The following is a 21,841-nucleotide window of genomic DNA, read 5'->3' as shown; positions in this document are numbered from 1 at the left end:
GTTAATGATGCACTTTCAAGCTCAGGGAGGACTGGGGTCCTACGGTGTGGCAATCGCTGCACAAAGAGCAGTTATTACTCAGTGAATTAGCAGCAGCCACAAGACTCTCCCGGGAACGTAACTTCAAGGGAGGGGGAGATTTGATTCCCACCCAAAGCCAGCTTTTATGAAGAATCAAAATTGACAGAGAAGTTAGGAGAAGCGTCTTAAACTAGTAAAGGAGAATGAGGCCCTTCCATTTCCCTGGGAAACTGCTGAACAAGGAGGCTGAGCCAAGAGTGGTGGTGGAAATTTCAATTCAGCTGGCTCCCAGCCAACAGGAAGGGCCTGTGATGCCCTAATGCTGACTGGGGAAGGTTGGAGCAGAACGTGAGCTGATGGGGAGAGAGCGAGTCACAGAACTGCAGCATCTGAAGTTCAGAAAGGGTGTTCTGGGTCCTCTGCCGACCCCACTCACCCCCGGGAAATCTGCCTTCCAAGCCCAGCACAGCCTCATGCTTGCTGCTTCTATGTATCTCCCAGTCTCTGAGCCTCGGTTTCCCAAATGGAGCTGTGCAGACTCCAATCCCCCACCTACTGCAATCAGCACATGTGCGTCTATGACTCTTTAATACATTTGGGTCCTGCTTGATCAGACTTTCGAGGGCAAGAGAAAAGCTTGACACCCCCCCCCCCCCCGGATAAAATGCTCCTTTGTCCTTTCTTGGTCCTAACTGGATTCTCTTCCACAGAAAGAAGAAAACAGCTGTCTTCTCTCACACCCCATCAGCGTCTCCCTCATTCCGGAAGCAGGCATAAAGCAAACCCACAGGCTGTCCAGATGCTCCCGCCTACTTCCCCATCCTCCTGCCCAAGGAGACCCACTGCCCTCCACTGAGCCACTGATTCGGGTGGATGCCACTCATGGAAAATGAGGTTCAAAGGGCCTGTGAGCAGTTGGCAGTTCTCCCAGGATTTTGCTGCACAAGGGATCCAGAGTTAGTGGAAGAGAATGAGTTCCCTACACCAGTGCCATTAGGATGGAGAAAGGCGGACAGCTTCAGCAATCAGGTCATGGAGAAATGTTTCCTCTGGGCTGTAACTAGTGTTCCTATCCGGGCAAGTCATGCTTGCGGAGGGGGGAAAGACAACCACGTTTTTCTTCTTGAGATGATTACATCTACACCAAAACAGTCCTGAAAATAAAATTGTATCAGAGGTGACGCTCCACAGATCCCTCTCAGCCCTTGGTCTTTATAAGGACTGGGCATCTGCTGCCAGGCATAAAAGGGGAGTTTGGCACAGTCCTGGCACACAGAGCTAAGTGATCCCAGCCACACCAGCTCAAGGCTGCAAGAGGGAGACTCTTACCTCTGGCCTTGGTTTTAGAGCTATAGTCTAGGGCACTGCGAGGCTGCAGGCTGTGTTTTAGGGCTTCCTGTGCTTCTCTGCTCTTGTGGAGTCTGAGATAGATACGCTCAGAGAAAATGTACAGTCCCATTTGCCCAAAGCTGATGCCCTGTGCCATATGAGCACACCCTCACTGCAAAGTGCTGCACAGTGTCATTACACTGACTGACCCCTCCATCCAACAAGTAGGCTCATATTACATGCAACTTTCATCTGAAGAAACAAAGGTTCAGAAAAGGGAAGTTGTGCAGAAAGTCAGGAGAGGCAGTGCCAGGAGCAAAGCAAAGGCCCAGGTCAATGAGGCAACATACATACAATGCACCTTTAGACACAGTGGATGCTTAAGGTTCCTGCCTGTTCCCTATACCCAGCAGCTTCCCACATACCCCACCTTTGGGAACTTAACTACAGGTGGCTCTGACAGACGTGTCAGAGCTCATTCATGAGCTAAGGACATCTACATGGGCACGTTCCTGGAATTCTCTTGGAAATTCCTGTCTGAGCAAAGTGAAACAAAGCCAAGTAGAAATTTGAGGAGATCCTATTACATTTCTGAGCCCTGAAAAAAATATGCCTCCAACAGGATAGAAGAAGCATATACCACCCCCATCCCCAAGACAAATGTCAGACCAATGCCTTTGAGAGCTGGAAGTTTCCAGCAAACCTTACGCCTGGTGGCAGACCCATGCCAGACAGCTCCAAGTACAAAACAATATTTTGCTTGTAGTTACACAGCAAGCTGATGACACAGACCTTTGATTTTTCCATACAAAGCTCCTTCACTAAGAACATACTTCTGGATGAGATAATTGAATTAGTATTTGTCCAGCACCCTGCAGTGAAAGGCGATCACCCACTCCTTCCCTCTGATGAAGGGGCTGAGTAATCTACAGTCTCTTGATGCCATTTAATCTAAAATGTTTGGGTGACTCACCGTTCCTGAGATTTCCCTCCGGGATATTTAGTTTAAGAAAATATCTTGCTCCTTAATGTAAATGATTCCTCTTGGTTTAAGTCTTAAAGAATCTGCTTAGTCTGTGTCTGGTTTTGTTCCTGTCGGCATATATAATCTTTGCAGGGAATGCTGCCCCTGCCTAGCACCATAGCATCTAGGAGTCTGCTCAGTTGGCTCCTTCAGCAGCTGTGCATCTTGCATGGCCAAGAGAGCTGTGACCCCTTGGACCCCGACCTTGGGCACTCCTTAGATGACTGATCTTTGTACTGTTTTAGTGTGGCTCAGGATCCTGCCCTCAAATCTGCCACCCATCCTCAATTGTTTTCTCCCTTATCTGCACGTCCTTTATTTTTAAACTACCCCTATTTCCCAGCCCCACCCCTCACAGCCCCATCTCCCACCTGGAACCACCACTTAGCCCTGCCTTCAAAGGGTGCCCTACCCCCATGATACAGTCCTAATCCCTTCCCCTTGCTTCATCTGAAACCCCCTGGACTTGCTTTAATGCACCCTGGGCCGGAATAACAAACATTTGCTACAGTAAATCCCATTCGCTGCTTTCCAGATAACTTCTCCTTAGCAGCGATAAGCTGCCAGGCAGACAGATAACAACTGGGATATGCAGTTATTAAGGGCAGATTTTAAAATGACAAAAAGATACATTTTAAAATAAAGCCCACTTGAAAATCAGCTTCCCTTCCAACTCAATTACATTCAGGCCTCCTGCTCAAAGCTCCTTAGACTGAGAAATTCCAGCTCCCACTGGCTTCAGGGTTTTTGAGGTGCGTTCCCTTGGCAACCTGGAAGGCCTAGACACCTGAAACAGGAAGTGGAGGACACAGTGCCTCCCCCTCACTCAGGCACCTGGGGTGGCCAGCACAGTGCCAGGCACAGGACTGGAGGGTCCACTGCTTAAGACAAGGCGGAGACCTCCACAGGCAGAATTCCTACCAAAAGAAGTGGGTTGGAGACAGAAGGAGCCAGCAGGCAGGACCTAATTTCAGAATAAGACTTGGTGATGAGGGCAAGTGCATCAGGACCGTGGCCGACGTGAGCAGTTATTTCGGCAGCCAGCTATACTTCGCAAGCTTTTTCACGCCGGAGTGACTGAAAGAGCCCCACTTACCTGGTGGGAGTCCCAGTACAAGCCCATATCTCTTGTGGTCATGACCCAAACCAATGCTGACCACCTATCCCCATCCCCTCACCAAGTCTCACAACTTTGGGCATTCCTAACAGACATCATAGGACAGCCCTGGCTTCCTGGACATCACAGGTCACACCCTGGCCTTCTATAGGGAGTCACAGAGTAGTTGCTAGCCAACCCCCTCTAGGATGCCACCAACAAACCTCTGAGCTCCAAAATGTCATGAAGGCATGTATGTCAGATATTGTGTCACAACCAATGATTGAAACTTCAATTATTTATATGACCCATCCATGACTCTCTCTTCTATCACAGAGTTGGCTGAAAATCCCCAGCCCCCTTCTCATAAGGACCTAGGCCACCCAGCCTCTTTCTGGAGAGCTAGTCTTCTGCCCCCTCTGTTACTGATGAGCTCTACACTGCTCCCTCCCTGTTCCCCAGCTCTTACACCCTCCACCAGTTCACATATGCGTCCTTCTTCCCTGGACCTCAGGAGCAAAACTGAAGAAGTCCCCCACCCAGATTCTCAGTACCCCAACATCAATCACTCAGCCATTGCCTCCAGCTGCACTGCTCCTAGCCACTGCTGAGGCCAAGCTAAAAGTCTCTTTGCTGAGGGCTTATTCAGCTCCTGCTGAGAGCTCATGACTTGCAAGGACTGTCCTTCACGCTCCAGGCACCATCAATAGTAGAGACATCTTCCTCCAAAGTGTATGAAGTGTGTATGCGTGTGTTTGTGTGTGTGTCTGAGCATGTCTGTGATTACATGAGGCTACGCCTGAATACATGCCAATCAGTTAATGCTCTCATTATTTCCTGAGAAGACCAAGCCCCTGTGTCTCGTCTACACCATGAGTCATCTCATCTCCGGCCTCTCCTGTACAGGCCATTTCTGGATGCCATCCAAGCCTGTGGAATTGGCTAGGCCTAGGACAGCCAGCCACTGACCACACCAGGATACCCACCATCAGCTCCACATCCGCTCACAGTGACCACATCTGAGGTCCTTCACTTGGATAACTCCTCCAGCCCTTGCTTTCCATATTGGCCTCTTTGTCCTAGACTCTTGGTGTCATGGGTCCCCCTAACTTTGAGGATCCCCACCCTGGATAAAAGGCTACCTCTCCACTGTCTACAATCCTGAAAAACTGTTCTCTATCCTCCATAAAAGGTGGAAGAAGAGGGAAAGTATCACTGGGAAGACTCAGGCCTGCCACCTGCACCAACACCAGCACCAAATAAAAAAGCCAAACCTCATTCTGAGTTGTTCTACTCATCTGTCTCTCATTTCTCTTTCCAATGGGCTCTGGCATTTTCCAATTCCCACCCGCCTTGAGGCTTGGTTTTCTGATTGTGGCCTTGTCTCACTCTTGGATCTGGAGGACACTCAGGTTGTAACCTCTCTCTTCTGCCTCAACCACAATTCACACTTGTCCCTGTGGTTGGGCTGATTTCACTGCGCTAAAGAAAACACAATGTCCCTGATAGCCTCCAAGCAGGTACCCTGATCCAAGTAGTAGGACCCAGTTATTACCAGATGCCCTGCCCTACTCAAAGAGAGGCCATTCATGACAATTCCTGTTTGGAAACCTCTCTCCACTTACTGCCTAGCATGCCCTATAAACACCAGCCAATGGTAGCATCAGCAGAGAGACACTAGGAGGGAGGGTATCTGTGCCAGTAAACAGTTGCTGGAAGCCCAGGGACCCTGTAGCTGTTGCTACACTTCAGTGGCACCACAGCAGTAAGATTGAGAGATAGGGAGCCTGAGGCTTACCTTGCGCATGTCTTTGCCAAAAGTCTCACTATAGGTAGTGCCAAGGATTTCAAATTGGACATAAGGATTCGAACTGTCCTCCCGAAACTCCATCACCCCAGTGAGGCCAGTGATGTGGCCCTGCAGAAGAGGGGGAAAAACCATTGGAGGGTGATGAATATATGGTTAAGGTAGAGGATGGAGTCCCAGAGGCTAAGAGGAGAAAGGAAGTGGATACTTCACCAAGAAGGGGGCACTCAGAGTCTTGAAACCATGGACAGGCTGTAATGAGGACAAGACGGGCTGGCAGTCCCAGGCCCTCAGAGTAGGATTGGTACTTTCGAGGCCCTTTGCTTATGGGAGAAATCCCTAAAGCTTGCACCTGTCATTCGTGTCATCTATATGCTTAGAGTCCCTGCTATGTGCCAGGCACCATATGCTAGCCATGAGATTAAACAATGGCAGCTTTTGTCCCCACCCTCCTGAAGCTTAGTCCTCCCCTTGCAATCAGCTCCAGGGGCTCATCTTAGCCTGACCCAAGAGGAAATTCAAAGGTCAACAAGAGACACATCAGACACATGATGGTTAAGTTGAAGGGCAGCAGCCATGTGCATTAGAGGGCACAACCTGGACCCAAGCTCAGATCCCGGCTTTGCCACCTGTGCCACCTTGGGCACACTGCCCATCTCCCAGCTTTGGCCTGAAGTTAATTAGCTCCACATCATAGAACCCACAAGGACTGGAGGAGAAAATGTGTACAAAGTACAGCATCTGGCATAGACTGGCTGCGGTCCCCATGCCTCACTCTACTCGCTCAGTGGGCTCCATAGGAGCAGGAGGCTGAGGGAGGCTGAGGGAGCCAGGCTGAGCCCCTTTCTCTCTCCAAGCCCAGGGTGAGGTTCTCATCCAGATTTCTCTCTCATAGTCCCTGTGAGTCTAGAGAGTCCCAGAAACAGCTGGCCCAGAAGGGGCCCCGACTCTGCTCTGGGCTGCAGTAGATCACCTACACTAGAACATGTTCACTGTTACTGAAACCACACGCAATTCATTGTGACTAAATTCCTAACACTATAGATTTCCCTATATGCTCTTTTGAAGCCTTTAATGCCAATTCACTCTAGCAAATCATCTAGAGACTGCTCAATTCACTTCAAATCCAGCTTTCTAATTCAGTGTCCTTCCTCAGCCCATGAGACACATCACAAGTGCACACACAGGTGCACTCCTCTCTTGGGGAGTGGTGGTCTGCATAGAGGGGTACCTGGCAGAGGTGGGATAGGCAGTTGCCTCCATTTCATACCTACTTGTGGCCTAGGGCAAGTTGCTTAACCTCTCAGAAGTTCTTATATTAAATTGAAGACAGTAATGATAATATGTATCCATGGACCACAGCTCACCTAGCCTGCAGATGCTAGGACAGGAAGAGTGACAAGGAGAGAGGCATGGGGAGGGGTCTACCAGGGCAGCCACACAGAGCCCAGCTTCAGGCCAGCTGCTAGAGGGGGAACACAGTGGAGGTAAAAGAAGGGGCCTTTCTTTGGCCAGGTTAGGAGTGCCCCCTCACACGTACCTTTTTGATGGTGTCCAGCATAGATCTCCCACCATTCCATGGCTTAGTGGACTTCCGTATGCAGTTGAGGCTCGCCATGCTATGCCACTTCCGGTCCTCCAGTTTCCTGTGAAAGGCGTTGGCCAGCATCAGAACACTGTCATACAGATAGAGGTTGGAGATCTGCAAAGACAGAGGCAGTGAAACCTTTTCCACAGGTGTATTTCCAAAGAGCTTTGGAGAAACCCACAGAGAAAAGGAGGAATGCAGGATGCCAACACTGAGCTATGGTGCTCAGTATCTACACCAAGATCCTCGGCTTTTAGGTGTTCTTTCAAAAATCCAGCCAGCTTCTGGAGTCCTGAATGGAATAAGACCTTGCCCTGACACAGGAACTAAATTGGGAGGTGCACCTGTACATCAACAAGGAGAACCATGATTTGTACCTAATTGAGATGTGCACACAGGCAAGTTACCCACTCAGATAGTGAAGGATGGAGGAAAGGATAAGCAGAAAGCATGTGGTCAAAGGATTAGTAGGATAAAGGGAGGGTACAGCATTTGCAAAGACATGAAGGTGTCAAGAAACAGGGCCAGGCATGGCACAGTCTACCAGAGTTTTTTGTAAACGACCAGCTAGTAAAGATTTTAGGCTTAGTGGTCTCTTTTGCAACTGTTCAACTCTGCTGATATAACGAAAGCATTCATAGGAAATATATAAACATATGAGTGCAGCCATGATCAATAAAACATTATTTTCCTAAACAGGCAACGTACTGGATCTGCCCTATCGGTCGCTATTGGTGGATCCTTGGGTTAGAGGACCTGAAAACAGTTCAAGACAACTATGTCAATGGGTACAATATGGAGGGAGCAGGATCAAGAGAGAAGCGGGGACTGAGCCTTGCAAAGACTTGGGGCCTTGCTAAGGAGGAACAGCAGAAGGAAAAAGACACCATTGTTGGGTCAGTGTACAGAAAGCTGGAAGTCAGAGCTGGGCCTCAGAAAGACCACTCTGGTCACTGGACGGGTCTAAGGTAAATGGTGGCCCAAGTGACCAGGTGACAGTGAGGACAGTGGTAATAAGAGGTGAGGAGTTGGTGCCTGCTGTGCAATGGAGTCACTGCCACCCAGGGAACACATTTGGGATTTGCAACTGTGCCCATCTGAGGACCACCCTTCTGCTTAGTTGTCTGTTCTAGGCTCCCTAGACGGGGACCTAGGAGAAACATCCCCGTCTCAGAGGTCTAGAGGGTAATTCCATGAGTGAGAATCGAGGGTAACAGTGTGAAGAATGACAGTGCAGCATCGGGGCTCAACCCATGTGTGGAGTCAGGGTGGGCAGGCCAGGCTCGGCCTCCTGACTGTGGCTACAGACCCTGATCTGGATCTGGAGGAGCTGGTAGATAACACCCACCCTCCCAGGGGCCCAGTGGGAGCTAATTGCAGGAGAAGGACAGCCCTGTTCTCAGATGTTGTCTTCACGCTACCCCAGCCCTCCACGGGGATATCAGAGCACAAAGGAGAGAAGGAGGAGGGAAGGGGTTGAGGGCGAGGTAGCCTCCACCCTCAGTCAGGTTTTTGGCCACCCCAACTAATAACTGTTGCACAAACAACAGGCAGCCAAAGTGGGTCAAGGGGACCATTCCTGAACACCTAAACAGCAAGTCGTCTGCTAAAAATATTTAAGAAAAACAAAATCACCAGATAAAAATAGAAAATCATGTCAGCCTCACAGGACTCCTGGGAAGATCAAATAGGCTCCTTGGGCTGCAGAAAGAACCCCTCTTCCCCCAGCCTCACACCCACTCCCTCCCCAGTAAGTCCCCACACCACAACACCTCTCTGCCTTGTTCTCTGCCTGCAATTTACTTCCTCATGTTTCTTATTCCAGGTGCTCCAAAAGCAGAACCTTAGATGAGAACTTAGGTGGCAGGAATTCTCCAGCAACTGCAGTTGAAGCCTGAGGTGAGCCCATAGGAGGTGCAAGGCATCACAAAGGTCTGCACCGTCACACCTGTGCAGCCCTCAAGGGCCATTCCCAGCATGTCACATCCAGGCAGAGCTGACTGCCTCCCTTGTAGATGTCCTTGTACACAGACAATTGAAGAGCTCTGTCCTGCCTGCCGCTGTCCTGTGCACCAGCTCTGACCACTGTGGGCTGCATGCCCAGCGCCTCTGCACGCTGCAGGTGTGACGGGATGGTCAGATGTTGCAGAGGTGTCAAGAGTGTGCTAAAACAGGAGCCTCAAGCTGAGGGGGAGCAGGTCAGTGCCTGAACTGACCCCCTTTGGTGGCCTGCAGCACACAAGTGCTTACCTGACAGCAGGGAGATAACTTAGTACCACTACCCACCAGGAACTCACCCTCCATCACACAGGGAACACCATGACAGAACTGTGCCCCCAGCCACTTGAGGCCTAGAGGAGCATTTCCTCAATGAGCAGGACTAATTCACTCTTTGTTCCCGTCAACTCCCAGCCCTCAGGATCTCCTACCACTGCATGTGTTGCTAAGACTCCTCCCCTCTTGAAAACAAACCCGTAATGTAGATGTCATTATAAGGAATGTAAGCCACTTAGAATTGGTTTGTTGTTTTTTTTTTTTTCTTTTCTTTTCTTTTCTTTTCCCAAAAGAATAACTTGAAGCTGAGAGTCCTTGATGTTGTAAAGATTTCTCTTCTGAAGACATTCATGGATCTCCCAGCCACCCACTCATAGCTGATGCTATTTAACCAGCCAGGACTCTTTGACCCTTACCTCCACCCATCCTCACACTCACACATCAGTGCAGAGCCCACAGCACCAGCTCAGCTGCAGCTCAGACCATAACCCAATGGAATCTCCCTCTTTCACTTCAGCACTTCTGTTCACAATGAATTAAGGTACTCAACAAATGTATGAATGCAGAGCAGTCTTGAACAAAGAGGAAAAAGCAGGACATGACTCAGAAAGGCCAAAGGAAGCCCTCAGTCCTCCCACATGTGTGTCTGCTTCGAAGAATGAATACATCCCAGTTGACAGGAACAGGCTTGAGCAACGATCTTTTCCAGGCACAGATAGGCCTGCCCTCTGCCCACATATCACCCTGGATGTATCCACTTTCATTATACATGTTGTCACTCATGAATGTGTTTACTTCAGCAATCTTTGAGCTCTTTAAGTAGCATCTCTAGAATTCAGCACTAACCAAAGCACATAGCTAGTGTTTAATGTATGCTTCATGGCTGAACACATGGTAGACAAACGTATGCACAGATGGAAGGGTAGACAAATGGATGGATGGGTGAGTGGGTCGGTGGGTGGGTAGATGAATGAATGGATGGGTGGGTGGGTGGGTAGGTAGATGAATGAATGGATGGATGAGTGGGTGGGTGGGTGGGTAGATGAATGGATGGTGGGTAGGTGGGTGGGAGGATGGATGGATGGGTGGACGAAGTGATGAAGTGATGAAGTGATAGATGGATGAATGGATTGGTGGATGAAGTGATGAAGTGATGGATAGATGGATGGATGGATCTTCTCAGAAGGTACATACTAACCACAAAAGAGAAATTTTTACCAAAAAGAGAAATTATAGAAAATGGGTAGCAGATAAAAGAGATGTTTTCCTCTCCAACTTTAACTTTGGAGAGAGCCTCCTTTGTTCAAACAGCAATTTGTTCTTGTCTGAACATCTTCCTGATCTTCCCATGGAGCTGTTTTCTTCTACTCCACGTACTCCTGCCTCTTTCCTGGTAAGATGTTGTCTCTCTCTGCCTTGGGCATAACCTAACACTGCAGTAATAATCTGTGGCTCCTCCATCTGCTCTCTAACCTCAGCATCCTAAGTGTGGTGACATACTTTGTGCAAACTGACTTTAGCTGATCCTTACTGGTGGAGATGCAGAGGCTGGGGAAGGCCCTACCCTCTCAATCTATTCGAGAAGGATTTTGGATAAAAAGATCACAAGTAGATGGTAGAAAGGCAGTTTATGATTGGGTCCCTCTCTACATCCTGATAAACATGAGAGAAGCCTTTCCTCAGGGAAAATGGCTAGAATACCAGTGTCAGGGTTGGTCATGCCAACCCCCTGAGAAGGAAGTCTGGAAGGAGAGAGGGCCCCAGATGCACGGATGCTCACTCACCATTGACCACCAAGGGCCAACATCCCAGGCTAGAGCCACAGGCCACAGGTGCAGAGAATGAGTCCTGGCTTGAAGAAGTCCTTGCCTCCCTCCCTCACATTGTAGGTTAGGCATGGCACAGAGCCCATTAGCAAAGGTAAGACAAGCCAGCAGATGCTGTCACTATTTAAGTCTTATCCGCATGCAAGCAGGAGCCCAGGGCTCTGGGTGACCTAGGAACACTGCATCATAAAGTTCCAGGAACCAAAATAGCATTCTAGGCTGAGAATAAATTTGAGAAGCAAAAGAGAGGTCAAAGTGCCAAGGTCAAGGGCATGGCAGAGGAGAGCCCTGGCTGCAAAGCAAAATAACCTGGAACCAGGTCAGAGATGCCAGAGGGAATGAAATCAAGGCCAGACAGAAGCCAGTAAAATGGCTCGAGGCCTTTCTGGGAGCCCGTGGGCTCTGTTTTAAGTGAGGAGAGAGTTGGAAGAAGGACTGGCTGGTTCATTTAGCCACCCCAGAGATTTATGTCAAGTTCCTCCTTTGCTAATTATCCTACAGTATGACTCTCACACTAGGGTTGCAGCTTAGGCAGGTGGTCTAATAGGATCGGCAACAGCTTTGGATTCATCCCAACCTGGACCGTCTTTGCTCCCTGCTGGACCCAGGTCTCTACAGCAGTGCATGGATACAGCAAGCACTCAATAAATGTTCATTGAACGGGTGAAATACTCCACTAGCATCCACTTGCTGAGTGATGTTGAACAAGCTGTTACACACTCTTAGACTTATCTTGATGACAATAAAATATAGTGTGATCTGGGCTCCTGGAGAGGTGCAATGTGGCAGCCCTGATTTATCCACCTGTGGAATGTAGATGGTAATACCCCTGTGTGCCAAGTACTAGTCTTTACATGCATCTTCGTTTTTAGAGGGAGCAGAGACAGAAAGGAATAGAATAGGCAAATAAAATACCTAACCAGGCTCCTGACTTCAATATGTATGAGCTGAGGGCTCCTCCAAGGATGTCCCTAGAAGCTGGGGTCAACAGGAGTCTGGATGCAGAACATGAGGACTACTGAGAAAATGAATTTGTATTCTCCAACACCACTCATCCTCTCCCACAAGGTTTCTTGGTCCCTAAAGCCTTCCAAAGGCATGAAGGGGTCACGTCTGTCTCCTACAGCTTGAGGGTCAGAGATCAAGCAACAATCAGTGCTGAATATATTAATTCCCAGTCCCACCTGAAATCTGCTCACCTGGGTACCTGGGCACATGTCCCTGGCCTCCTCCAGGCCCCAGTGGCAAAGCCACAGCTGCCACAGACCCCAGGGCTAAGCTGCACCTTTCAGGCCTACATGATCTGAGGTGTTGCAGGACTGTTCTTTAAGGGAAAGGCTCCTGGGATGTTTCATAAAAGGTACCAATACAGGAAAGCTCAGAGTGTGTGGAAGGAGCAGGGGGCGGTGGGGGGAAGCTTTATAATACCCTGACTCTGATTCCTGAGAGGGAGACAGTGTGGCCCACTGTAGTCAACAGCCAGACATTTACATAGCAAGGCTGGCTCAGCCACGGGAGCCTTTGGCACAGTGGATTCTGCAATGAGACTAGCCAGGTGTGCAGGGGAGGTGGGGAAGGCAGGCAGGCTGTGGCTGGAACAAAGGCCAGCTGCAGTCCAGCGTCCCTGGAAGGCACGTGCTCTGCATTCCATCCCCTGCCGAACTCAAGGGGTTCAGTCCTGGGGAAGCCTCCAGATGTTCTCACTCAATGGTCACCTCCCATTGTTGGGGTAGAGTTCAGGTGCCCTTATTTTTCCCTAGGCAGATAGTAACCACTAGTTAACCTGCCTCCAGCCTCAGACCCTCCCTTTCCACACTGTACAAAGTTGCCTTTCTCAGATACACGACCTCCATATCACATCACCAACGGCAGAGCCGCTATTGTCCCCTCCAAGTCACTTCCCCACTTCTTGCCCCAGGCACAATGAACTCTTCCCTGCTCTCTTGGGTTTCTGGGCCTGCACACATGCCAGCTTTCCTCATCAGAACATGCTACAGGATGGAAATTAAAATTCCCAATTTTGAGGAGTTTATGAGAATCAGGAGGGAAGGAACATTTGTGAAAGGTCTAACATGAGAAGGAGTGCGTAACAAGGGCGTAAATGGGTATTCGTGGAATTACTGAAAGCTGAATAAACAGTTCTAAACATGTTCTTAGAAACACAAGCTTAAAGAGATGTCAAGACATTTGCAAAGAAGGTGCCTCTTCTTAGAAAACAGGTGGTGGTGGATCGAGGCCGCTGGGGAAAGAGATGGGAGCTCTGTATGAATAAATGTGGAATTGGCTATCTTCCACCAGAATCCCACACTATGCATTTCCTTGAGATGGGAGGATCTAGCAAAGTGTAAATTTCCAACATCAGTTTCCCATGCAGGAGGTGGGTCCTCAGAAAGGTAACGGGAAAGGTAGGATGTGTCTTTGGGAAGCAGGAGAGAATTCAGCCATGAATTCTTGATGGGGGCTTGCAGCTCTTGAGAGACCCAGATGGATACTCTTGGCTGCTGGATAATTAGAGATGAGTCACAAGAAGCTGACTGAGGACCAGGGATGGAAAAACAGATTTTTTTAAGTTATCACTAGAATTTCCATTACATCAGTAACTATATTTTATTTAGGAAAATACCTTGTGTCAGCAGGAGCAAAGGCCACCAGTAAGGCTGTTAAATTGATTTTCTTGAGAAAATAAAGAGTCAAGACCCAGAGGGAAGAAACGGAGGGAGGACAGGGAAGCCAGCGAGATCAAGATGAGACCAAGGAGCACTGGGGTCAGGGGAGCAGCGTTCTGAAACACTGAGCATTCCCCAGAGGGGAGGGGCTTCGAAGGCTGAGTCCTGCTTGAACAGCTACAATGCAAATGCACCACTCAACTCTCACCATGTGTAACACTGTCTCTGAGGCTCCTGAGAAGATTGAAAGCTGCTTTATTCCACTCAGGCCACTGTAACAAAATACCATAGACTGGGTGGCTTATAAGCAACAGAAACTTACTTCTCACCTTTCTGAGATCTGCAAAGTACAAGATCAAGGTGCCTACAGATTCGTTGTCTGGTGAGGACGTGCTTCTTGGCTCATAGGTAGTGCCTTCTCATCATGTCCTGGCAGAGTGGAAGGGGAGAACTCTGGTCTCTTCAGTCTCTTATAAGGGCACAAATCCCATTTATGAGGGCTCCACCCTCATCACCTCCCAAAGGCTTTACCTCCTAATACCGTCACCTTGGGGATTAGGTTTCGACATAGACATTTTGGAGGGAAACAAACATTAAGACCATGATGGATGTCTTGTGCAGAAGGGAATTTATTGTCTTGTATCAGGAAGGCACTGATTTTCCACCTAAGCAAGTACTGGGCAGGGTGGAGGCAGGCACATTGGAAGCCCAGGTGCTCTGGTTGGTTACTGAGTCCCTGGAAGCAGGATCAGTACTACCAAAGGTAATGAGCGTATAAGCCCCCCGTGAAGTGTGTCGAGCTCCTCAGGAATGCTGCAGGCTCCTAGGTTGATCTCGCTGAGATCCCTACCCTTGTCAGTGTGGAAGGGAGAGGCCCTTGGAGGAGAGGAGGGTGTGCCTGCCAGGTGGCCAGGCTGTCTGCCTTCCTGGCAGCAGCGTATGCCTTCTCTGTAGTAAATCTGAGACTTCAGTCATGTTTTATTAGGGTGCTCCAGCCTAGTATTTGTTATGCTCTGGAGCCCAGGGAATTGTTGTGCATCTGCATTATCAAGGTAAAAATCATCCTTGGAGGCGAAGGGAGATGAATTGCAGGCCATGGTCAGAACTAGACCATTATCCTCCCAACACCAAAGCTGAAAGTGTGGGAAATGTTTTCATTAAGAAAGGCTGCATTTCCTCCAGACCTCTAAAGAGCCCAGTTTTCTCTTCCCTCTGTCATTAATCAAGCAAAGTAGACTGTTCAGGGAGACATCACAGAGGCAAACAGAAGGAACCGACCTCTGACCAAATCCTCAGATGGGTTGTGGTTGGCCAGCAAAGTCAGACAAGCAGCCGACAGAGGGTCCAGCGGGGAGGACGAGCTGACAACCGATGTGACAGCTTGAGAAATCCACCCCAGGTGAGGTTTCTCTGCAAAACTGCTGCCACCCCACCTGTCCTGGGAGAGGGCACCACAGCCAAGCCTCAGGAGAAAGTAGATGGTAACAGAGGGCACAGGAGATGCAGGGAGCTCTGCTCACTGCTGAATGTAAGGGGACAGTGTGGAGAGTGAAGAGTGCTATCTGTTCACACCCAAGACTCCCTGGGCTCCAAACGCACATGTGGCCACCTGCAGCCAGAACAGCAGCAGTTGTGCCCAAGGAGAACACCTGTGCAATTGTCTCTGACAAAGCCTTTCCCACTCTCTGTGTTAAATGTTCCCATATGGGTCTTTAGGGTTAAGTAAACCATTGAAAGTGACATGAAATCCAAGGTAGCTGGTGTGGGGAGGCTCTGTGAAGCTCCAGAGGACAGGCTTCTACCAACAAGTTGACAAAACCCTTTTAGCCATGGAAGAGTACAGAAAGCCCTAAAAAATAGGGAAGCTAGAGGGAGAGGGGTTGAACTGCTCTAATAGATTGTGTGCAGCGCGGAGGAGGAATGATTCCATCAAGCCATTCGACAATTTTAAAATGCACAAAGAAGATAAATTTCAACCTGAGGGAGCATTTTATGGTAACACCACATTAGCCCCCATAGCTTAATTCAGGGATCCGGCTCCACAGTGACCACACAACACAGTTTACATCATTTGCCTGTCAACCCTTAGGAACACATTTGAATATAAATGGGGTGGCTATGTGATAATACGCCTGTTACTTCCATTGCAGCCCTGATGTCGCAGGGCAGTACAGTTCCAGAGACAAAGTACGTTACAGATTCTCCTCTAAGCAAAGATGTCTGTGAAGTCTTAGCAAAGTCTCAGGGTTCTGAGGGACTGGTTATCACTTTTATTACAGGCTGAATCAGACAGGCCCTAAAGTAACTTGTCAAAAAAACAAGAATGAGAAACACACAAATAAGACAGTGCTTTGTGGGGAAAAATAAACGGCAGTCTGCATGCTGGCAAATGCAATGCTTTTGGAGCACTAGAGGTCACATATTTAGGTATTTTTCTTCCAAGGGACTTTCTTTCTGCTAAACAGGAACCAAATTGATTTGTTATAATAGTTCTTGGTTGGCTTTAGAGCACAGAAAGCCCTGACCACAGGTCTCATAGAGAAAGAGTTTCTGAGGCCAGCTCACTAGAGAAGTCAAGGGATGGATGCTCTTGTAAAAATTCCCTGTTCTTCTTGGTCCTCCTAGACACTTTTAAACCAGAATGATCATCCCAAGAGCAGCCACGGGGAGGTGGCAGGGACTAGAGATAGACAGGAAAGCTCCATTTCCAAAAGGATCTTCACTAATTTCATCAAGACAAAGTTAATAATCCATGACACAAATGGTTATTTTTTCCTTGAGTTAGTTGTTCTAAACATTTCAGAGTCTTCCCGATAAATCTCACAGCTAGAGGCTAGTAGAAATTAGTTTGTCTTCTACACTGTCATTAAGAAAGAAAGAAGTGGTAATAGCTACAGAGGAAACTGGAAGGGAATGGCTTGTAAATGAGATGAATCTACAAGCTGTCCAAGTAGTTGTTGGGCAGGATGAGTAAATAACTCCACATTTTCCTCTTATCACATTGCCTCACAGAAAGCAGATGCAACAAATGGAGATAGAGATTCCTTTAATAAGGTGTTTTACTTATATGTACAGAGAGGCACCTAGAGGCAATTTAACTTTTATTGAGACCTGCATTCTTAACAGATTCACCCTGTAATTTCTTATCAAGTTCTTCGATGAGCAGGGTCACGTGCTGTTGTAGAAAGAGCTACATGAGTCTAAAAGGCATGGCCTCTCATCTCCCAAGCAAGGAAGCTATGACTGAGCACCCATGGGAGAGATGTGGACAGTAAGTGGTACACAAAGCTTGTGATAAGGGGCTGGAAAGGTGGAAACTGCCCTCCTACCTGCAGTAATACCTTTAGAAAGCATGCTTTGGAGATAGGTAGACTAAATCACACCAAAAAAAAAAAAAGAAGAAGGAGGCGGCGGCGGCTATGTTTAGCCCATCCATGGAAACCCTGAATGTACCTGTCCACCTTCTCAGTAACGATGATAATAGGTTAAGTATCCCTCATCTAAAATGCTTAGGACCACAAGGCTTTTGGATTTGGGATTTTTTTTTTTTCATTTGCATTACATTCCAATTCCAGTTGAGCATCCCTAAACCAAAAATGCAAAATCTGAAATGCCCCCCTTTTTTTTTTTTTTTTTTGAGTGTAATTCTGGGACTCAAAAAGTTTTAGATTTCAGAGTAATTCTGATTTTGGATTTTCAGATTAGAGATACTCAACCTGTACTGCTAATAGCTCAGCTCTGAACTGAATGCTTTCTGGATGTTCTCCCATTTAATTTTTATTATGCCTCTTGGAAGTAATATTCTAACCTCCAATTTAGAAAGGAGGGAACTGAGGCACAGAATGATAAACAAATAATAATAATGAAATAATTGGCTAGCAACTAGAGTTACCAGAATTTGAACCCAGGCAATTTGACTCCTCCTTTACTGCTGCTGCTATTATTAGAAGATTCCAGTAGTGTTGCACTTAAGCTTTGCTCTTTATGTAGTGCCTGGGTCTCAGCAGGAACAGGGGGAGTTGGAGTGTCCCAGGGTTCCTGGGTCTGACACTGCATTTACCTCATTTGATGATGTCTGGCTACACATCCAGGAGCCGCGCATTTGCTTCTCCTCTCCATGGGCACCTGTCATTTAAGTAGGCACTCAGCTAGATTCCCCTTTGGGCCCTCAGTCTCTCTTTCTCACTCCTCCAGTGGAAAGACTTTTTGTATCCAATGTATCTGATATGCAACCAGAGGGCCCACCTACGCATTTCACCCACAGCAAAAGGAAGCATCACAGACTTCAACGAGAAGCACTTTCCTCTTCCCCTGCTCCAACCTTTGCAGACACTTCTGTGCTATGTAAAGTGGCCCCATCTTTGTTCTTCAAGGAGACTGAGTATGGTTTAATTAAGACCTGGAGAATGATTTAGGGCATATGAGTCAAGGGTGCCATGTATTTGGAGAGGGAGGAAGCCCTTCAAGGGAGAGAGAAGATAGAAAGACCCTACAGAGAGTGAGACCCTCACAGGCTCTGGCCCCACAGAAAGCAAAGGGATTCCCCTCTCCACCGGCACTGGGTAGGAATTGGCACACACTCCCAGTCTAAGTCCCACTGTCTAAGGCCATCTCCATCCACATGGAGGCTGGGAGTGATAACCACAAAGGCATAGTGAGAGGAACTTGCTTGGCCTTCACCATTTCTTCCAAACTCCACAAAGGAAGGCAGAATAGAACAGCAGCTTCTCAACATACAAACTCTTGTATCAGGGGCCTTTCACTCTGACTCAGGTGCCCAGGGCTCTTGAGTCCATGAGTGCTGTAGGGCACTTGGGTAAACTCTCTGGGCCACCGAAAGACCCCAGGCATTCTGGTGGGCTCCCTGGGGCAGTGGACACTGGTAGAATGGGGATTATTCCAGATAAAATCAATACCTACTGTGTTTCCCCATCAACCAGGAACACATTTCTCATGTTTACCATCCACTGAGGCATGTTTCCTTTTTCTCCCTACATATGAGATTATAGAGCAGATTCATTCCTTTGGTAAATTTGACACATGTCCATGCCCCACTCAAGATTCCAATAATTGCCTTTCCCAAAATGTGCGGCCCCTGACATGGTGAGAACAAAATGTTATGGGGTGGGGCTGATACTCAGATGGCAGATACAACCGTCTCTGTTCTGAAACCCTGATTTCTACCCCTCATCCCTGGCTGGATAAAGACAATGGAACTAGTTTCAAATGCTGAATGGCAAGCATATCACAGGTACAAATTTCTGGACAATTTCCACAAACCCAACTGGAAGAAATTTCCTTCTGTCTTGTGGCTCTCACTAAGCGTCATGAAAGTTTTCTGAGGCACCACATTTCTAACCTAGAAATGGATCTGAGGCTGCCAGTGAATACTCTCCACACTGCTTCCCTGTTGCTCCCAAACACCCAGAGAGAAACCATCTCTTACACCAGGCACATAGCTCTCCATCATATTCCAAGGCCCAAGACTAGTTAGTGCCAATTGCACATACTCAGGGTTACCAGAAACACTTGGTACCTCTGGCCTTGGAAGAAACCAAGCCAGTGGGGTTCCACGTCATGGTCCTGCTGTCCTGCCCCTCCCTGCTCAACTCGGCATCCAGCAGCGTCTTGGATGACCCAAACCTCAGCACTCACCAGATGTGCTGGGACAGTCCCAACTTGTTTTGCAAGGGTCATATCTGTATTAATAACAGCCTAAAGCAGGTTCAAAATGATCACTTCCCAAAGAAGACTCGATCCCCAGCCCTGCCAGATAAACACATTTCCACAAGCAGTCATCACAGAGACATAAGATACAGGAATCCCTTTACCCTCTATGCATGTAACTTTTAAATACCAGAGATACCCTGTGAGCCAATAAGCTCTGTCTGCTGACAACAGGCATAATTGCCTGCTAGTGGTCCTCACAGACACTGCCCAGTCGACCAGTTTCAATTTCAATAAATGGCGGAGCTCTAGTAATTGAAGTGGGTGGGCAACAGGAGGCTCCCGCATGTCTCCCTTGGCCAAGGGTGTGGGTGAGACTCTTGGTGGAGGGAAGTGGGGAGAAGAGGCTGAGCACTGACCTGCAGCATCTGGAGGTAGCCTTCCTGGGGGTCACAGAGCAGGGAGGAGATACGGTGGTTGTTCCTCATGCATTTCTGATTGTCCTTTGCAGATGGGAAGATTTGCCGGACAACGGTCATCCTTCCAAGGGCGCTATGGACCAGATCCAGGATCTCCGGGTCACTGATTTCCTAGAAGAACAACCAGGCCCGTGCTTAGCATCCGCTTAAGAACTATCTCTGCAAGAGAACTATCAGGAGGCATCTAGGTCAGCAGCCAGAACAGCAAATGCCAAAGAGGGCAAGGGATGGGCTCAGGTCACACAGTTCATCAGTTGCTTATTCACAGATAATACTTGATATCCCTTAGATGCAAACAAGATTAGTCAACGTTTTCCCTAAAGGCCAGAAAAAGATGTTTGAGGCTAAACCACTGATGCACTGGTTTCCACAGGTGTGAAGCTTTTAGGAACCAGTGCCATCAAAGGTCATGGTAGACATTAGCCAGACAGAAAGGCTAACTCTCCTTTTGGGAGTTACCTACCTGATTCTGACAGGGAAAGCTGGGTTTCTCTGCCATAGTTGACCAATATACAATGAGTTTCCCTGAATTCTTCTAGAATTACATTCATTTCACAAAATATTTATATATGAATTTTGAGAATATATCCATTCATTTATTCACTATTCATTCCACAAAGTCTACCTAAATCTCTGAAGTTTGTTCTATAGTAAGCACTGTGGATACAGCCAGGAACAAATCAGGCCCTATCCTCCCCTGTAAATCTCATGGGTATCCTAGGATGGAATATGCTGAGTGTGCCAGGGCTATACATGTGCTGTCCATATTGATTGCACCAAGCCCTTTGCTCACATTAGCTCATTTAGAGCTCACAACATCCCTTGGAATTCTGGGCAGCAGATCCCAGTATGATCCACTGTGGAGCACAGACATAGCAAGGAAAGGAGACCACAGGAGCTCTTTCCAGAACGGGGTTTCCCTGAGGTATCTGACAAGGGGTAGACTTGTGATGACTAATACTGAGAGTCAACTTGATTGGATTGAAGGATGCAAAGTATTGTTTTGGGTGTGTCTGTGAGGCTGATATTTGAGTCAGTGGACTGGGAAAGGCAGACCCACCCTCAGTCTGGGTGGGCAACATCTAATCAGCTGCCAGCATGGCTAGAATAAAGCAGGCAGAAGAAGCTGGAAAGAGCAGACTTGCTCAGTCTTCCAGCCTCCATCTTTTTCCCATGCTAGATGCTTCCTTCCCTCGACCATCAGACTCCAGATTCTTTAGCTTTTGGACTCTTGGACTCACACCAGTGGTTTGCCAGGGGCTCTCAGGCCTTTGGCCACAGACTGAAGGCTGCACTGTGGCTTCCCTACTTTTGAGGTTTTGGGACTCACAGATTGGCTTCCTTGCTACTCAGCTTGCAGAGAGCCTATTATGGAACGTCACCTTGTGATCGTGTGAGCGAATACTCCTTAATAAACTCCCTTTCATATACACATCAATCCTGTTAGTTTTGTCCCTCTAGAGAACCCTGACTAATATGGATTTTGTTTCTGGCTAACCAGTTGCGGAGAATGAACTTGTTAGCCAAAGTGCCACTGGTAGGCAGGGCAGGGTTGCAGTTGAGGAGTTGGTGATGCTGTAGAGGGAAGGTGGAGGGAGCTGCCAACAGCTCCCTGATCCAGGTAGAGGGTAGAGGCAGCAGAGAGAGTGAAATGCTACAACCTTAGGTGACCTGGTGAGGGACAGAGTGACTGCCCCATTGCAGGGAATGCTTGTGAGGGCAGAAGGAAGAGTTGTCAGAGGCAGGGCTAGAGCCATATGCAGGGCCAGATGGGAGAACAGAGGGTCAGTACACCACACAAAATGGCCAAACTAAGAGAGATAAGGAGACCTTGAAAGGATTTAGGCTCAAACAAGCCACAGATTTACATTTTTGAAAACGTCTGACTGCAGTAGGGAGAGAGGATTAGAGAGGAACAAAACTGGAGGAGGAGAGAGCAGAGAGAGCACCTGTCTCTGTAGCTAGGTACGATATGATAATCACAACAAAATGGAAACGAACACATACAGACACCCCTCAACTTAATATGGGCCTACATCCTGACAAACCCATCATAATTGAAAA

The 21,841-nt window shown here is 48.1% G+C and overlaps 1 protein-coding gene across 2 annotated transcripts in view; it reads right to left on the bottom strand.

The window, feature by feature from the left end:
• The window catches only part of GRID1 (glutamate ionotropic receptor delta type subunit 1), a 779,700-nt gene that overhangs the window by 246,872 nt on the left and 510,987 nt on the right, over positions 1–21,841 (bottom strand). For both annotated transcript variants that reach the window (XM_039478468.2, XM_074382193.1), the window contains 3 exons: positions 19,718–19,888; positions 6,818–6,979; positions 5,269–5,388 (listed from right to left, as the gene is read on the bottom strand). In XM_039478468.2, the coding sequence (XP_039334402.2) occupies positions 5,269–5,388; positions 6,818–6,979; positions 19,718–19,888 (453 nt within the window). The remainder of the gene's footprint in view (positions 1–5,268; positions 5,389–6,817; positions 6,980–19,717; positions 19,889–21,841) is intronic.

The sequence above is a fragment of the Saimiri boliviensis genome, chromosome 12 (assembly GCF_048565385.1).
Source record: "Saimiri boliviensis isolate mSaiBol1 chromosome 12, mSaiBol1.pri, whole genome shotgun sequence".
Classification (NCBI taxonomy): Eukaryota; Metazoa; Chordata; class Mammalia; order Primates; family Cebidae; genus Saimiri; species Saimiri boliviensis.
Note: the sequence above shows the minus strand (reverse complement) of the source record. Positions and strands in the feature narration are given on the sequence as shown.